At 36.8% G+C, this 17166-nt stretch overlaps 1 protein-coding gene across 1 annotated transcript in view; it reads right to left on the minus strand.

Annotated features, from left to right (window-relative positions):
- Positions 1–14844, minus strand: part of LOC139746392 (eukaryotic translation initiation factor 2-alpha kinase-like) — a 35785-nt gene extending 20941 nt beyond the window's left edge. The window contains exons 1-9 of the mRNA XM_071657595.1: positions 14233–14844; positions 11479–11605; positions 10300–10456; positions 9956–10130; positions 8627–8795; positions 6548–6673; positions 4338–4473; positions 3970–4146; positions 815–956 (exon numbers count right to left, since the gene is read on the minus strand). Of these exons, the coding sequence (XP_071513696.1) occupies positions 815–956; positions 3970–4146; positions 4338–4473; positions 6548–6673; positions 8627–8795; positions 9956–10130; positions 10300–10456; positions 11479–11605; positions 14233–14666 (1643 nt within the window). The 5' untranslated portion in view covers positions 14667–14844. The remainder of the gene's footprint in view (positions 1–814; positions 957–3969; positions 4147–4337; positions 4474–6547; positions 6674–8626; positions 8796–9955; positions 10131–10299; positions 10457–11478; positions 11606–14232) is intronic.
- Between the last annotated feature and the right edge of the window lie 2322 nt (positions 14845–17166).

The following is a 17166-nucleotide window of genomic DNA, read 5'->3' on the forward strand; positions in this document are numbered from 1 at the left end:
GACAAAGGCCCGAGATGAAATACATATGGTGGATGGATGTGTTGGAAATTAAATGTTTGAGGACAAAATGAAGTGTGAGGAGTGTTCATTGAGTATGAAATGACAGGGTAAGAGAGAGGAATAGTATGATTTGGTAAGACAAACGGTGTAGTAGCAATGAGTATGTACAAGAAAGCAGAGGTTGTGCTGAAATATGACCATATGGAGAGGATGACTAAGAAGGTATACATGTCAGATGAGAGGGGTGAAGGAGGAAACTGAAGAGATGGAATGAAATTTTCTTGAATGATCAGCGCTTGAACATAAGAGGTGTCCATGGAATAGAAAGAATTGGAGTGATAAAATATACACAGGGTGATGCACTGTCGATGGGCTGAACTAAAGCATATGAAGTGGTCAGAAAAAACAAAAGAAACATCAGGCTTGACTCTGCATTAGGGACTCAGGTTCTGGTGCATTATACAAAAAAGCTAAAGTTGGTCAAGTCAAACAAGACCATTTTTGTCAGTTTTTAAAGCTACATAACTAGGCAGGAAACTGTGAGCAAGAATGAAAAAATCATCCCACCAAGTCTATCCCTTTGTGCAACAGAGTACAGTGACAATATTTTTTCAGACAGATGAAGAAAGGCCACATCTCCTTACATCCATTCTCTAGCTGTCATGTGTAATGCACCAAACCACATCTCCCCATCCACAACCAGGCCCCACTGACCTCTCTGCAGTTTACCCAAGACACTTCACATGCCCTGGTTCAGTCCACTGACAGCATATCGACACAGTGAAAGGATACATAATGGATATGATCACCTTACCCAATGTGAAAACATATGAGGAGGAACTGAGCAGCAACATCATCCATTATGCTGTCATCTGATGTAGGATTTGGATTCTCCCAGGGACGACTAAGATTAAGATGACCACTGTTCTTATCGTCATAGAGATAGTAACCATTATCTGTAAACAACCAGGCATTCATCTGACCATACAAATGCTGAAAGCATATTTGTTTACATCATCATATACATCATAAAACATCTTTACATACCGTGATAAAATGTCAACTGATATCTAAATGTTCAACACAGAGAATGTTTACAATTTTATGTGCATGTCCCAAAATTTTGGTTAGTGTATGCAAGATAAGATAATACAAAACAGACATTACTGACTTTTGATACAAGGTAAGGAGGACGATAAGTACGCATGTAAAAGAAGGGTCTCAATGAAATCATCTGCAAAAATATGGAAGATTAGTTACATTCTGCAATCCACTCTCTGCTGTACTGCAAGAAAAGGCATGCAGGTTGCAACAATACAAAGATTCTATGTATAAAAAGCAGTTTTTTGTTAGTAAGACTTCTTTTTGTATTCTGAGAGAGTGGAATAGAAAAGTTGAAACTCTAATCAGAAACATTAAGATTTGCTGAAAATCTCAAAAGAAAGCTAGTCCCAACCAATGTGAGGTTAACATTTCAGCTGTCATCTCATCCCCTTGCTAGCTCATATATTTTTGTTTATCAAGCCTTCAATCACAATTCAACCTGTAAATCTAAGCTGACGCAGAAGGCATAACAGAGATGTATGGATGGTCTGGAAGTATAACCTAGTTTTCTTCCTTGACACTGTCGCAAAACATAAATCCCTCCCTTTCTCCAATGACATTCCTTTGCCATTTAAGCTTGTAAGTCTAAAGACTTGGTGTTTAAATAAGTAATTCACATTAAAGGATGAAGGAGTTACTCTATTACACTTTAACATGGTGAAACCTCCTCCCTTAGCAATGCACAGGCTGCACAACTGCGAAGAGAACTAAAGGCAAACTTTAGAAGAGAACAACAGGTGACCTGAAATGCTTTTTTGTAAAACTATGACTATCATATACCTGACACCTTTTGAAAGTGTGACATACTACAAGCTTCTGATTGAAGACAAAACTTCTGACTTTTTCGGTACCAAACGTGTAGCAAACTGTTACAGAATGCTAAATAAAAAATCTTTCACAAAGTTATGAGATAAGCTGAAAGGTGGAAAGGAAAAGGAAGAATCAAGAGTGGGGAGAGGAATATAGAAGGAGTAGGTACAAGTCAGTTATGTTAGTAAGAAACTACATAAGCCATCAGAGTTTAAGGGATACGAGGATACAATACACTAAACTGAAGGTCCATATCTGCCTGAAGCCATATCTCAGGTTTGAATCAGTGGCATATCTACTCACTGTTACTCCTTACCATCTTGACCAGAAATATGAACAAGATGTAACACTCAGTGGAGAACTATCTTTATAACATGAAAGATGAATACTGGTCAATTAACAACTTAACATTAGTTAACAAAATATGCAAATAAAGGCTATCCTAAATCCAGCCAGCTCACTCAGCAATACCTTTGCAAATAGTTTACATTACATATCAACAGCTAAATACCAATATGCAGTCACTGGTAGTGATGCTACATTTCATCTGGAGAATTTTTCAAGGACTGTTCTACACTGTCCAAGCATTATCTGAACAAAAGGTGAGAGATTTAGTTTGTTGTCAAGCTCAAAGAATACTTTTTTTTTACAAGATATTCTCTAAGTGCTATACCTACTTACAGCATAATACTTCTCTAACCCACTAAATACTAGTAGGCACTAGTATGACATAAACACAATTACAGTATATGCTCATTTGAGATAATTACATCTACTCAGTCAAATCGTGATTATCCAAGGCAAATGATTCCTAAGTGAGCTTGGTACACATTTTTTTCAACTGTTCAAAGACCACATGCAACAACATAGTATATATAAACTATGTGTATTGATCAATATGTGGCAATAACAGCCTATGAAAATTAGCACTACTATTACAACCCCCACCACTTCCATCACAATTAGCTATGTACATCCCCAAGCACATAAGGATTAATAATATACTCATTCAATATAATACAAAGAAACCCCACTTTTTTTAACAAATATTTAAAGAAACATCAGACTAAGTAGAGAAACATAACACTAATGTGAGCTTTGAGGAATGGATTTGGAAGTCACTGTTCAGGCCTCAGAGTCATTCATAATAAGCCAAGTTATTCACTTCTTACTTATTCACCATCTCAAATAATCAAGACTTGACTTTTACCTTATTCTGGCAATTCATGATAAACTTTAAAGCTCTGTGCGACCAAAAGGTAATAAATCTTATGTAATAAGGCCTGTGAGGGTGCAATGGTGGCAATCTCACATGCAGTATTACAGATGCTGTTGATATGTTATCAAAAATTTCAAGCACTTGATATTCAAAATTCTTGCACAATTTATCCTCTAACTTTCAAAAATGAGCACCAAGTACCTAAACTATATTATTCATACCCACAACAGTGACTGCCACTAAATATCTAGCAAATCGTTTTACTATGTACTAAGTAGAGTTTACCTCCAGAACCTAATCCCAAAGTGTCATCCAGCAACAAAAATGCTGTAGGCATGCACTGCATTGCTAAATGACATAAAAAAGACAAATCATTATCCTGTGAATATTATTTGAAAGGTAATGCTAAATTAAATATTTTTCCTTCTTCAATTCACAGACTATGGTAATGAACAACAGTCATCAAGGCCAGACCTAAAGTGATACACAAAGCAATTAACAATGAAACTGACCTTAATAACTACAACATTTACTGGGCTTACCATATTCAAGGCTTAGTAAAGAAAGTTTTTAAATTATAGTAAATTTGCTAACGTTTATATAAGCATTACTTTTCTTGACAAATTTCAAGGTTTGGTCAATTTGTAAACTAATGCTTTAACTAATGCTTAAGTTATATCCTCCCATTTGTTTCTGCATGACTAAAGAAAATAGTGATACCCTTAAAAGCTATAAACAAGATTGAACAGCAACACAAAACACAAAAGTATGATGATAAAAAGTAACGAGTTTACCATTATGAACTACAATGCCTTGCTTCAGTTCAAATAACTTACCAAATGGGTAATCAGTATGATGGGTAACAGCTACAGCTGTTGAAGATTCCTCTTTTTCATCATAGTCAATAAGTAATGGATGCCTGCGACTGCTGTAATGAATTATTGGTGTGCGGGAGGGAGCAGTTGCCAGATACGGACGCCACTGAATTCGTGGAAATTTCACTTCAGTGGAATCTGTCAGATAAAAAACTGAAGTTAAATCAAGAAATCATGATCCAAAGTTATGAATTCAAATAAGTGATAAAACTCAAAATCTACTTTCCATAAAGCAGTCTGATCATATATAAAGTACAAAAAATGTTTGACAAACACATTTAATTCGACCCATTTCCAAACATCAGTTAAATGAGGACAGTAATACATACCCTGGGCAGACGAGTCAGCTGTGAAGATCCTAGTAGCAGAGTTTACCCTGTGACGCATTCCTCCACTCTGTTGTATATACAGTTGCTTCTGGTGGACACCAACATAGAGAGCTGGCTGCTCCTGCTCCTCACCATCCTTCAAAGAAATATATATATATATATATATATATATATATATATATATATATATATATATATATATATATATATCCAGAATAGTGTATACACTGGAAAGGTATTTATTCACATTCTTAAATCAAGAAGCCCAACAACTTATGATCGGCATCATTTCACATATAAGATACAGCATACAGCATATGGACAATACATTATATATAAAATCAAGACCAAAGTTTGACTCAAGCCATGAATGCAGCACTAACAAAATATAAGTATACAGCACACTACACTCAAGAGTATATACATAACAAAATCAAGGAATCCATCCCTCTTTCTAAATAATGATGACTTATCTTAGATTTTTTCCTTTTTTTCCCTCCAAGGGCACTTATCACAGACAGAGGTCCTTAACAAAGTCTGAACCATGAATAAAATGAAAAACACAAAGAAAACAGGAACAGAAAGTTCTAAATTTAGAGGAGAGAGAGGCAACTGCTTTTCAAAAAAAGGCAGGTCACAGATGTTGAATTAGACATAAAAGGGAAGTGCATCCATCCCTCACTCTAAGTAGATTAACTATAAATGATTTCACTTTTCTCCTAGGAACCTACTTCCACTAGTCCCTCTTTTTATGCATTCAAAATTTGCTACTATGAGGGTGTGTGTGGTAGAGTCTGCCAAAATGGCAGTGAGGTTTGGCAGGTGGATGACTAAGCATGGGTCCTGGGTGATGCACAGCAGGGTCAGGGTTGCCAGACAGTTTTGAAAAATGAACCATCAAAGAATACTTCCTGACTAATTTAGTTTGAATTGGCAAAACAACTGCAGAGAATATATGTCTGTGAAATCTCAACAAAGCAGGCCTACTTTGAATATTGAGCAAAAGTTGGCAAAACTGTAAATTTCAAAGAAAAATCTGTATCACATATTACACAAATCATAATCATGCAGATATACCTGATATTTGAGTCAATCCTTAAGAATAAGGAAACTACAACAATCTGAAATATCTTTAGCAACAGCAGCCATCTTCGATGGTGGTCAGGGTTAACAAACTCACTTTTGAAAATGGACCACACATGGACTATCATTAACAAGTTTCATTCCAAATGAACAAGAAGTCTCAGAGAAGTCTGAAATTTGAATGTGTTATGGACTAACAATGGACAGTATATGCCAAGTGAGCTAATAAAAATGTGGTGGCTTGATGAATAGTAAAAGGCTTAGTTAATGGCAGAGGCTTGCAAGCAGCCACCTATGAGGAACAGAAAAATAAAACAATTGGTGCTACATAACAGGTAGGTCAAGTTCTGAGGTTCAGTCAGTCAAGGACAGCTGAACACTTAAGATTACTTTAAACTCAACTTTATCAAGTACAGTATCTGGAACTTAGAGAACTCTTCCCAAACAGTATACTGTACTACAAAAACCACCATCTCATTACTTTCAAATTTTAAAGACAACATGAATGCTAAAAACATTCTGGACCAAATTACATAAGTAAGTGAACAAAGTTCTCTGTGAAGAAGTTGCATCCTGGACATGATAGGGTCTTATGATATGATGAATCACTAATTGTAATGTTTTGAATGCTTTTAAGGGTATTTGCATATTGTCTATTTGCCAGTACAGCAACTAAAAGGCTCAATATAGGAAGATATAAATTTGTAAACCTCGTTTGATTGTAATTGCTGACATAACAGCAGTAACATCTATGTCTTACCTTATGCATAATTCTTCTTCTAAAGTTCCCAGATGTTATTCAGAAGTTTTCCTTCCTGTGGCCTAATTTCATGCTGATAATCAGGGCTGCTGGCATCAGGGTTACAAGCTGGCTCAATGCTCACGCTGAACAACAAATCCATTTTCTCTAACTCTTCATCAAGTCCTCCCTTCCAATTCCCAATAGCATTCAAAAGTTATTTGCCTCCTGTTGACTAACAAGCACTTATAATCAAGAGATCTATTGTCATCTTAAGAGATGACACAATGCTTCTCCTGAACAAAACTACTTTTTTAATTGTTCACCCAGTTCTCTCTTCGAAATATTCCTGATTGTATGTAAAAGATTTTCCTTCATATGCACTAACCTTAAGCTGTGAATTAGGAAGATTAGTATCAGGGCTAAGAGCTGGCACACTGTTCATGCTGAACAAATCCACCTGCTCCAACTCTCCATCTAATATTCGCCAAGCATTCACCACAGGAGATGTTAACTGTTACAAGGAAGAATGAAAGGGCATTACTATTAATACATGTATATCCACAATATTTTCTTTATGCTTATCTTGCCAACAGCTGATCAAAAAATATATATTTCCTACATCTAAAGTAGGTAAAACCTAAAAAAATTATATTCAAACAATGATCTATAATATTTTGCATTTCTTTGTTACTATAGACATGGCAAGCACCTTCACTTGCACCTTCCTTTCTTGCATATGCTAACCCTCAGTGGGAAGTCACAAGAATGGTACAAGAACTGAAAAAGAAGGGGAAATCAAAAGATGAATAGAAAGTGACCATGACTTTCAGATATTACTTTAGATTCTGCTCCTGGGAGCTGGTTGCTTGTATGTCTCCCACCATCCTTTATACGTGTAATACTTAGCAAAATACTTCATCACATGATCACCAAGTGGCCATCAGCAAGTCAAAGGTGGGTTCTTGTGATAACCATTTTTCCTTATACTGCAAAATTCTGGATTTATTTACTCCAAAATCTTTCTTCACAACTACAACCTGCCCCTTTTCAACCCTCTAGCAACCATGTTTTTTCATACACTTATACCATCTGAGCATTTTGTAACTTTAGAGACACTGTTCTTATCCTTAAAAAAAAAAAGATAAATGGCATAAAAGTAGTGTGAGCACTGTAAAACATACAGAGCCACTGTCACAGATATCAGAGATAAGGGAGGACAGTGCTGACTTCACATATGTCTTATCTATTTTTTCTACAAGTTGATGGAAATATCAAGTTCTTGTTATTCTTCCTTCATCAACAAAACATGTTCCTAACAATCCTTTACTAGTACTGAGTGATATTCAAGACACAGTACATAAAAACAACACTAAAAAAAGGCTGTTTTACTGAAAGACTTGAATAGACACCACTTGACCTCATACATACTTATCGAAACCTGCAAATCCTAAATGGAAAATTTATGTATGTGAGAGGGTTAGTGGCTGTCAAGTTGCACTCCTCTGACCCAGGTAGCTGTCTTTTCTTTCTGCCTCACTAATGTATGGACTACTGGCATTCTGTCCACAAACACACAATCTCTCCTTGTCATATGCAACACTTGACAACACTAAACTAGATTTTTCATCAGTAAACAATATGTGCTAGCCCTCTCTTCTGGCAAAATGGTAGGAGCAGTTGATAGTAGTAGGTAGGAACATTTAGGCATGATTATCAACTAGAAACATTAGGTAGAAGTAGCTGGTAGGAGCAATAAATAGTAGTCATTAGGAACATTAGTAAGAGCCTCTGCAAACACTGCACTAGACTTATCCTCAGCAAGTGACCTGTTAAGTGTGAGGCACTAAAGGATAAAGCAGCACTGGAGTTCTTTGATTATAGAGACTGCTGCCATGGCCACCCCTTTGAGGGAGTTCCAAATGGAACAGGTATCAGAGATATAGACAGATAGATAGATGGATAGACAGATAGATATATATCAGCAGATATTGGCAATTATATCACAATGACCACAAACTGAGCACTTCCACTTACACTGTGTCTGTAGAACTGAGTGTCCTGTGGAAGGATTTGACACCAATAAATGCCACCCTCCCTACAGTAACACAAAACATAGCTTTGAAACAATGAAAGGAATTCTTGAAGTGAAGATCTTCATTCATGGATGTTAATCACATGACAAAGATCTTTATTTGTAGATGTTAATGGGCTAAAAGGAAGGTTTTCTACTTCCCCTAAAACTCATACAATATTTTTTTCCTCTCTCTCTCTCTCTCTCTCTCTCTCTCTCTCTCTCTCTCTCTCTCTCTCTCTCTCTCTAACATTTTTCCTATTTCACTTACGGCTTACTTCTGTCCATGACTAGAGCCTCCATCATAAAAAATAATCTTGCAAAAAAATAATTTTCAATAAAAACTCACACTTACAACTTTTGTAATTACAAAAGACATGCAATACAGCCTACCTTTTGTTGCCAAATTAAACCTCCCTCAGTATCCATTCCCATAATTACTCCATCTGGCACTATAAAGTGGAGAGTGGGTAAAAGGTTCCCATTGATCTCCCTGGTACCCATAGATTCACAGCCTCCACTGGCAAGATTGACTTCATGTTGCCCAACGCTGAAGTTCCATCTGTAAATTCACAAAAGCAAATATGATGTTACATTACAAAACACTGAAAAAACAGAAGACCAAGAATACAGTAATTCTTACCTCTTTCATTCCTAACCATATCAAAAAAAGTTATCACAATTTATACATTGTAGGTAAGTAGGACTAAGAGAGTTATTGACATCTTTTCTTTGTAGCAGAGCACTGGAACTGTAGCAGGCCAGGGATTTGAACCAAAATACAGGGATGCCCTACTGAACATTCAAGATGCATTCCTGGAGAAAAAGCATCCAACAAATCAAATATCACTGGGTCTATTTAACATGTGTGATATGGAGAAATGTTCCTTAAGTCATTATCTATTACCTATGAGTAATTCCATTTTCACCTCCAAAGTGATACTCTTTCATCATCTTGGGTGTATTCCTAGCACTATTACTTGCAAACCTTTTTCTAAACATTATGGGTAAAAAGAAGCTGTAAAAATTCTGTAAAATGATAAATGAAGGAAGTGAGCTATCGAGCAGTCAAATATATGTTTAAAGTGAAAAAAAAAAAGATGCTAAGTGCTAAATGGCCTAGGGAGCTATATGATTCTCATCATTGGCTGAGAAAACATAAACAAAAGTGATGGATACATTCAGTTCATTTGAATTCACAATTTTTCACATTATAGAATTATAAAATAGCCAGAGCCTTTATTAAAGATAAGTCAAGAGCTGTAATGCGAATCGGCTTTCAAAAGGGTATCCCTGTACTGATGACAGGTGCCAAGAACAATCTGTTGTTAAAGGGTCATCTCATGACAATCATTAACATAGGCTTAAAGTAAATAATGAAAGTTAGGTGAATCAAGAAAAAATAACATTAACTTGGTTTCATGGTTATCAAACAATTTCTTTCCTTAGTAAACAGAGACCTTCTATAATCTCAGAAGAATCTAATTCTTTCTTAAGTCATGACTGAGAATTTCCAGACACACTGATGCTGTCTGTGAGTCAACACAATTATCATGAACCATCCAGTGAAAATATTTTCTTTCCTTCTAGCCCCTTTGCTGCTTACTGTAGTTTTTAGTATAAAAATACTCAGGGAATATACTGCTAAAGAAAGATTTCACATCGATCATTATGATCTGAGATTCTAGAAAAGGCAAACATGATCATCAAAGAAAATCTTACCTCTCATCTCCTGACTTCGGATCAACAGCACGAACAGTTTGGGTTATTCGTCTCACAACTAATACATGTGTGGGTTTTGATGCAGTTCGGCGACGTTTACATCCTGATGAATTACACATGTAAATAACCCGTCCTGTGCCTACTGTTATACCCCTCACCTCTGTTTCTTTTCCACCTGTAAGAAAAAATTTCATCTTACATCTTAAGCTGTTACTGGATTTAGCACTAAAATAAATATAAAAAATCACAATAACAATGCAATCACATATTACTGTGCTCAGATGCACAAAACAAAAATATACAAAGAAGATTTATCATAAAAGTTCAGACATTTCCAACTATACCTGTGAAAATAGTGTCAGTATTAAACTTGAAAGAAGAATGAAGTAAATTGTCAGCAGTAACTGGAAGAGCTTCCACACCTTCACCATCGAATCGAAATATTCCACCATCCAGAGAGGGGATGAGACGGACCCACTCGCCACGGGAAGTCACTTCCAACTGTAAAATCATATGTTATTTAAAACAGGAATAAATACAATACAATACTTACAATAAACACAATATACAAAATTTACACATTACATGCATACACTGAGAAATGCATTACCTGCTAACCCAACATTTTCTACACAAAGCATCACATACTCAAAAATGAGTATTACTGACTCTTTCCACAAATGTAAGGATCTAGGCTGAAAGGGACATTATAATCTGCATACATAAAGTATGCTGTCTGGGATTTTCTAGGCCCTCAGGTAGTACTTGAGTACACATACCACCTGTGACAATGTCATGGGTCATTTTCCAAGATCAGTGTTGGATCATAGAAATGCACTTCAACGAAGCATCTTGAATGCTGACCTCCAGGACAACTAGGAGTTGCACACCTGACATGGTAAATGCCAATTATTTGATATATAACTGCTTCATCAAACCCAACCAATGTTGGTTTATTGCCACTTCTCACAAAATGTAAGAAAAGCTTTATATACCATTGTGCTCCAAAACCACTTAAAAAAACTTTATTAGCTCTTCCTTAAGTTGTTATCACATAACAGAATTTCTATGTCCACAAATGCAAGAAAAGCTGTATGTACCATTGTACTCCAAAACCACTTAGAAAAACTGTACTAGCTCTTATTAGCTCTTCCTTAAGTTGTTATCACATAACAGAATTCCTATGTTAAGCTGAGTATTCTGTACAATGAATTGACATATCAAATACATAATAATGTGACCAGTTATTATACCAAAATGACCACTAAAACTTACAATAATTTATAAGCAGTAACCTACTGACCTAAGAGAAAAAGGGATCACCTCAAGATTCACACCTAACATTTTTCTAGGCCATGTCAGGTTAGGACAGGGTACAAACCTAATGTAATATAGTTTAATCTAATCTAATTTAACTTATCCTAGCCCATAAAAGTGCTGGGGGGAAGGGGTGAATCTTTATGTAATAAGAAAAAGTCCTGAAACCCTCAACTTCAACTATAACACCAGTTCTGGTTGCTTACCTTTGACATTGAAGAAGCCAACATAGGTTCATTTCTACCTCCAGTCTGATGTGACCATAATACTGCTCCAGTAACGAGATCCATGCCAGTAACCCGCCCATCTAATGTGCTTACTATTACTGCTGGCCTGATGAGGTGAAGAGAGAAGCGTGAATAGCCACATTTCTTACGAATGTTCTACACATATTCAAATGGGCTGACTAACACTTTCATTCCTACCAAGAGTTCATCCCCTAATGTTCTCCAACAACTGACTCCTAACAACAGTCTGTCCCCTACCTTACGAGCAGCTAGGTTAGGTCTGGTTATGTCATGTTTGGCTGGGTTACATTAGGTTGGTGTTGGTTTGGTTTGGTTTGATTTGATTTGGTTAGCTTAGTTCAGTACTGTTTATCAAAAAGTTAATTGGTGTTTAGGATGTTTGATGGTAGGAGTTAAAGTGTCAGTAACTATTAGGAAATGAACTGACGGTAGGGGATGAAGTGTCATGCAAGCATTTTAATGACCTTGGTTTACTGACTTTTATTCCATTCCAGGCTCGGATTCTTTCTCTCCACAGCTTTTGTTTTCTTTCTTTTCACTGATAACTGTATCAAATTCCTCAAAAAGGTTTTCATTGACTGAATATTTTCTACACATCTCCAAGGACTGATATTCAAATGAAGTTAGTTCAAGATCTAAGATCAAACCTCAATTTTGGCTGGTGTTTTAACCCCTTGTGAACTGTTTATTTACTATGTCAATCTCTCAACATAGTTGAGATTTCTGGAATTTTCAATATGAAGAAAAATGTTCTTATAGTGTAGAACTGAAGTATGTACGTTAAAAAATAAGAACAAAAATGTAAGTGTCTCACATTCACCACATCGCCTAAGTATGAGGCATCAAAGGTACCAACAGACAACATAATTTTGCCAACATTAGCCAAGCCAGGCCAAAAAGTGAGGAAAAGCAATGTCGCATATCATGAAATAATGGCCAAGTAAGCTTTTGCGTAAGCATCTTACCATGTATTCTTTGAAGAGAAAGTGGAGATAGAATATTCACTTTCCTTTAAATAATCATTACACTCCATCATTCTAGCTCTGATGTACTTGTAAGTTACTAATACTATACTTTCAACAATACGATATATTCATGTTGCATTTTCTAATAATGCTACCGACATAGTTCAAACTAAATCATGTAACAATATCACAATCCATATGCTTAAAACAACTCTGACTTTATTTCCACCCTTTTTTGCATTGATACATTTTTCAATTACCAAGTTTCTAAAAGGAATATTTCCAAGTCAGATCAATCAAAACAGGACTTTGAACAGGTAATCTCCCCCACTGCCAACATCATCGACTACAAAATGCAGTTCTGCAAAGAGAAGACAGCAGTCAAGGGACATAGTTTTCCCACACATTCCTCTCTAAATAAGGGATCTGTGCTCCAATAATTTCTGATCTTTATATATATATATATATATATATATATATATATATATATATATATATATATACAGCATAAGCAAAGATAATTTAGAAAAAATGTAATTCACTAACACTGTATTTTTTCATTTAAGCTTTGAAAAGGGTCTTGTTAGCTTCACATTTTTGACAATCTGCATATGGTGTGTAACTGTTTTGGTCATAAGTAAATCCAATAATTCTGGTAGAAAATCAATCAAAATACAGTAGTCACTGGAATTATAATTCTCAATATGCGAACATGCAGCACTTGTTCAAATTCTATAAAGCATTAGTCACCATATATTCATAATCCGATAGTAATGAAGTAAAAATTATTTACTTACAGTACCAAAAAAATCAACTCATACCAAACACTATTTAATCTACATCACTGCTTTTTCAGTTTCCTCCTCTACATGACTGTTGTGTCTTCTAACACTGGAAATGCAGCAGTTTCTAAAGTAAATTAACTTCCTAACATCTCTTGGACCTGAAACAGCCACCATATTTCAAAATTAAAATGATCACAACCTTCACAAACTTTAACCACATTGAAACACTGCAAATCACGTGATCTATCATATATTGTTGCAAATCTAAGTAAAAAAAAAAAAAATTGGATAAATACTTATTACTAACAAGTGGTTATCTTCCCTTTTCCCCCACTGGGTGTTCCAATCCTCAGAAAAAATTTGCTGTCAGCTATTCCATCTACATATAATACTGTAACAAAACAGCAAGAAATAAAGGTGTCAAGAATGTGTCTAAAAGTTACTTAAATATAGTTACTTCATGAGAAGTTCCTTTAAAACACCTTACTTTTCCTATCCAGTATTTTCCTCTCAAAACCCATTATGAACTACATCAACCACTGATTCAGAAAGCATGGGTGAATGTCCTATGAAACAATATAGTTTATTTAACTAATAGCCGTCTAGACGTGTGTTCCGCAGAAAATTTTCAAATCACAATTTTTTGCATCATTCCATCATGAATTATATTTTCCAATCTTCTATATTATTCAACCCCATGCCACCCCCCACCCCCTCCCTATCATCTATCCATGCTATAGGGTTATTCATTACCAAAGGATAAGATTTATCTAAAGTGAAAAAAAAAATCCTGAAATCCTTATTTATAGCGGATAACACAAATCCATTAGAAAATAGCGAGAATCGAGAAGCTAGAAAACATCCATTTGTTCCCTGATAAGTTCAACCTTACTCTAACCTCAGGTCAATGAAATACGAACAAAGCTAATGTTCCAACCATCATCCCATTACAGTGACCATACCTATGCTGTTCTTCATCTTCAGCGTCTTGTTGACAGTGAGGAAGCTCATCGAACTCAGCTCTTGTATAAACTTCATTATAATCTTCAGAGCTTGTTAACACTGGCTCCAACTGCAGGTCGTCCTCCTCGTCCACATCCACAAGCAACATGTCATCTTCACTATAATCCAACCCAATGTCATTGTTCAGTCCAACCCAATTCGACCTCACTGGGATCTCAGCCTGCCTGGAGAGCCCAGCAAATATCTCCTCTGTAACAGTTTCGTCCTCTACCGTCTCTAACACCTCGTCATCCAACTCGTCTCCTATGTCGAGGAGAAGCCTGTGATCAGCCCTCCCGTCCCACTCGGCATCGACGTGGCTAAGTAACAACACACACAGTAAAAGGAAGACTGCCAGCAAGAGCCGTGTGGTGTAACGGCGCCACTGTCTCATTTTGCATCACGTGAGTCATTCCAGTTCACAGTGTTTCAATCACTTTTCTTGATGCCGACGCGCTTACGTTCCACCACAACACTACGACCTTGCGTCACAACTCTCACCATCTGGGGGAAGTCACAATAGGCAATGCGATTGGCTGATGGGAAGTAATGACGTCACTGGTGTGTCTCGGTTCCACGTTCCTCATTGGTCAACAGGTCGGAGCTTGTTTACAGCTGACGTGTATCTTAGCTATAAGCATCTATAGTTCTAAATTATATTTTCTTATCTTGGGTTTAAAATTTTCGGCTGCCTGCTGCCTTAATTCAGTTTTGACTTCTTCTTATTCATGACACAAAACGTGTCCTCTTCAGAGGATTAATAACTTTATGAACTTTGCAATTAGTCAACATGTTACATGCACGAAATGCCTTTTGAGAAGCAACGATAGAGAAGACTATTGGCAGAAAAATAATATAAACATGTACCAAACAGTAAAATGGATGCAAGGTTTAGTGCCCTCTCATTATTCGTTAGCCATAAACCCATGAGAAAGATGCTATTGAGAATGTTAAAAGACGATTAATTACAAATCAGTTTCAGGTACCGTGATAAAAAAAAAAAATCCTCAGAACCTTGCGACTTAAGACGATAAAATGAAAATAAATCAGATAAAAAGGAAACATGAAATATTTCAGTCTTGCGACTTATACTCCAATGACGTTTAAGCTGGCGTGGCCAATGTAGCCAAGTTTGATTTGGTTGACCCGGGTTCTGACTACAGAGAATGTAGACAGCCATCAAATCCAAAAGAATGAAGGCATACACTCATGCAAATAAAACCTGTAAGCTGTTTATTCTCTAATAATTTCTTATCAAATAATGAATGGGATTTAAATACAACAGCACGTTTTAACTAGTAACGCTGGCTTCCATTAACCCATTTGGTTGCTCGTGCTGTCTCCTAATAGAAAAAAAAAAAGAGGTATTGGGCCAGAGGACATGGAAATAAATGTATTTTTCTCAGGATGTACACTGCTAGTTATGTCTGTACTCACGATGAAGCAGTCCCACGATCTGTGCATCAGCTTTATGCATTCACCAGTCAAGGGAGTTACACAAGCCAAGGCATTTAACTATCTCACATTTGTAGCAACCCAGTGGTGCTCCACAGTCTCACCTTACTGACGGCGTCTTGACTTGATGGCGGTCACGACGTGTGACCTCAGCTAACCTAATCTCTAGAAGAATGAGCTTGGTGGCCCACCCCTTAGAGATTATCTAACCTCAGTTCATCAGTATGGAGCAAGGACAGATCTTGCGACATTCAGCTGCGACGTCTCTAATTCCTTTTGGAACTAGCTTCCTTCCAACCGTCTTCATGATCTGAACTTCTTGCCTATCATATACCCGGTAATCACCCGTAGGGTGGTAATTAGGCAGACGACTCACTCCAGACTAAAAGTGTACCAGTATCGTACCTGAATTCCTGGCCACAAGACATCATATTCAAGTCACTCTTAAGGCACTTTCTGCATCAGTAGAAATCCAAACATGACCTGACATTTCATCTAGACAGGATTCTTTGTCGTACTTCATCTCTGATGTCCATCTTCAGCAGGAATTGCATGGAAAATCACCTCTTCCCACCAAAAGAAGCGGCTGTAACAACAAGAGACCTACAGCCATGCCTACAGCACAAACCCATGGCTATTACTCTCCAGGAGCTACATAGGCTAAGCAGCCACGTACCACTCCCATGCATTCCTACTTCATCCCCAGCACATTTACCAGCATCACGAGATACTTGCTAAGCCTGTTTTCTACATTTCAACAATATTCACTCCACAACCTCTACTTTTCACCATAATCATGCCCCTCCAGCAGCAAGTTGCCCATTGGGCTGCCTCACCTTTGGTACCGTAATCCAGTGAAGTGCAATTGCTGTTAATCATGTTCCTGTCTCAATATCTCTCACTTCCGTTAACCATAATTCTCCAACATATAAAAATATCCAAAAAGCATTCATTATAAACAAGCAGCATATAGTGCTTGTACCAACTGATAGTCCAGCTTCCAGCTACAATCCAATAATGTTTGCATGTGTATATGAGTGGATGGGCCATTCTTTGTTTCCTGGCACTACCTCGCTGATGCAGGAAACAGTGATAAGTATAATAAAAAAAATTAATATATTTACATTATATATTTATTATATTTGTCACTGCCTCCCGCGTTAGCGAGGTAGCACAAGGAAACTGAAGAAAGAATGGCCCACCCACATACACATGTATATATATAAATGCCCACACACACACACAAACATACCTATACATTTCAACATACACATAAACAGACATACATATATATGCATGTACATATTCATACTTGCTGCCTTCATCCATTCCTGTTGCCACCCCACCACACATGAAATAGCATCCCCTTCCCCCCCGAGGTAGCACTAGGAAAAGACAAAAAGGCCACATTCATTCACACTCAAGTATCTAGCTGTCAT

Source organism: Panulirus ornatus, chromosome 65 (genome assembly GCF_036320965.1).
Source record: "Panulirus ornatus isolate Po-2019 chromosome 65, ASM3632096v1, whole genome shotgun sequence".
Lineage (NCBI taxonomy): Eukaryota > Metazoa > Arthropoda > Malacostraca > Decapoda > Palinuridae > Panulirus > Panulirus ornatus.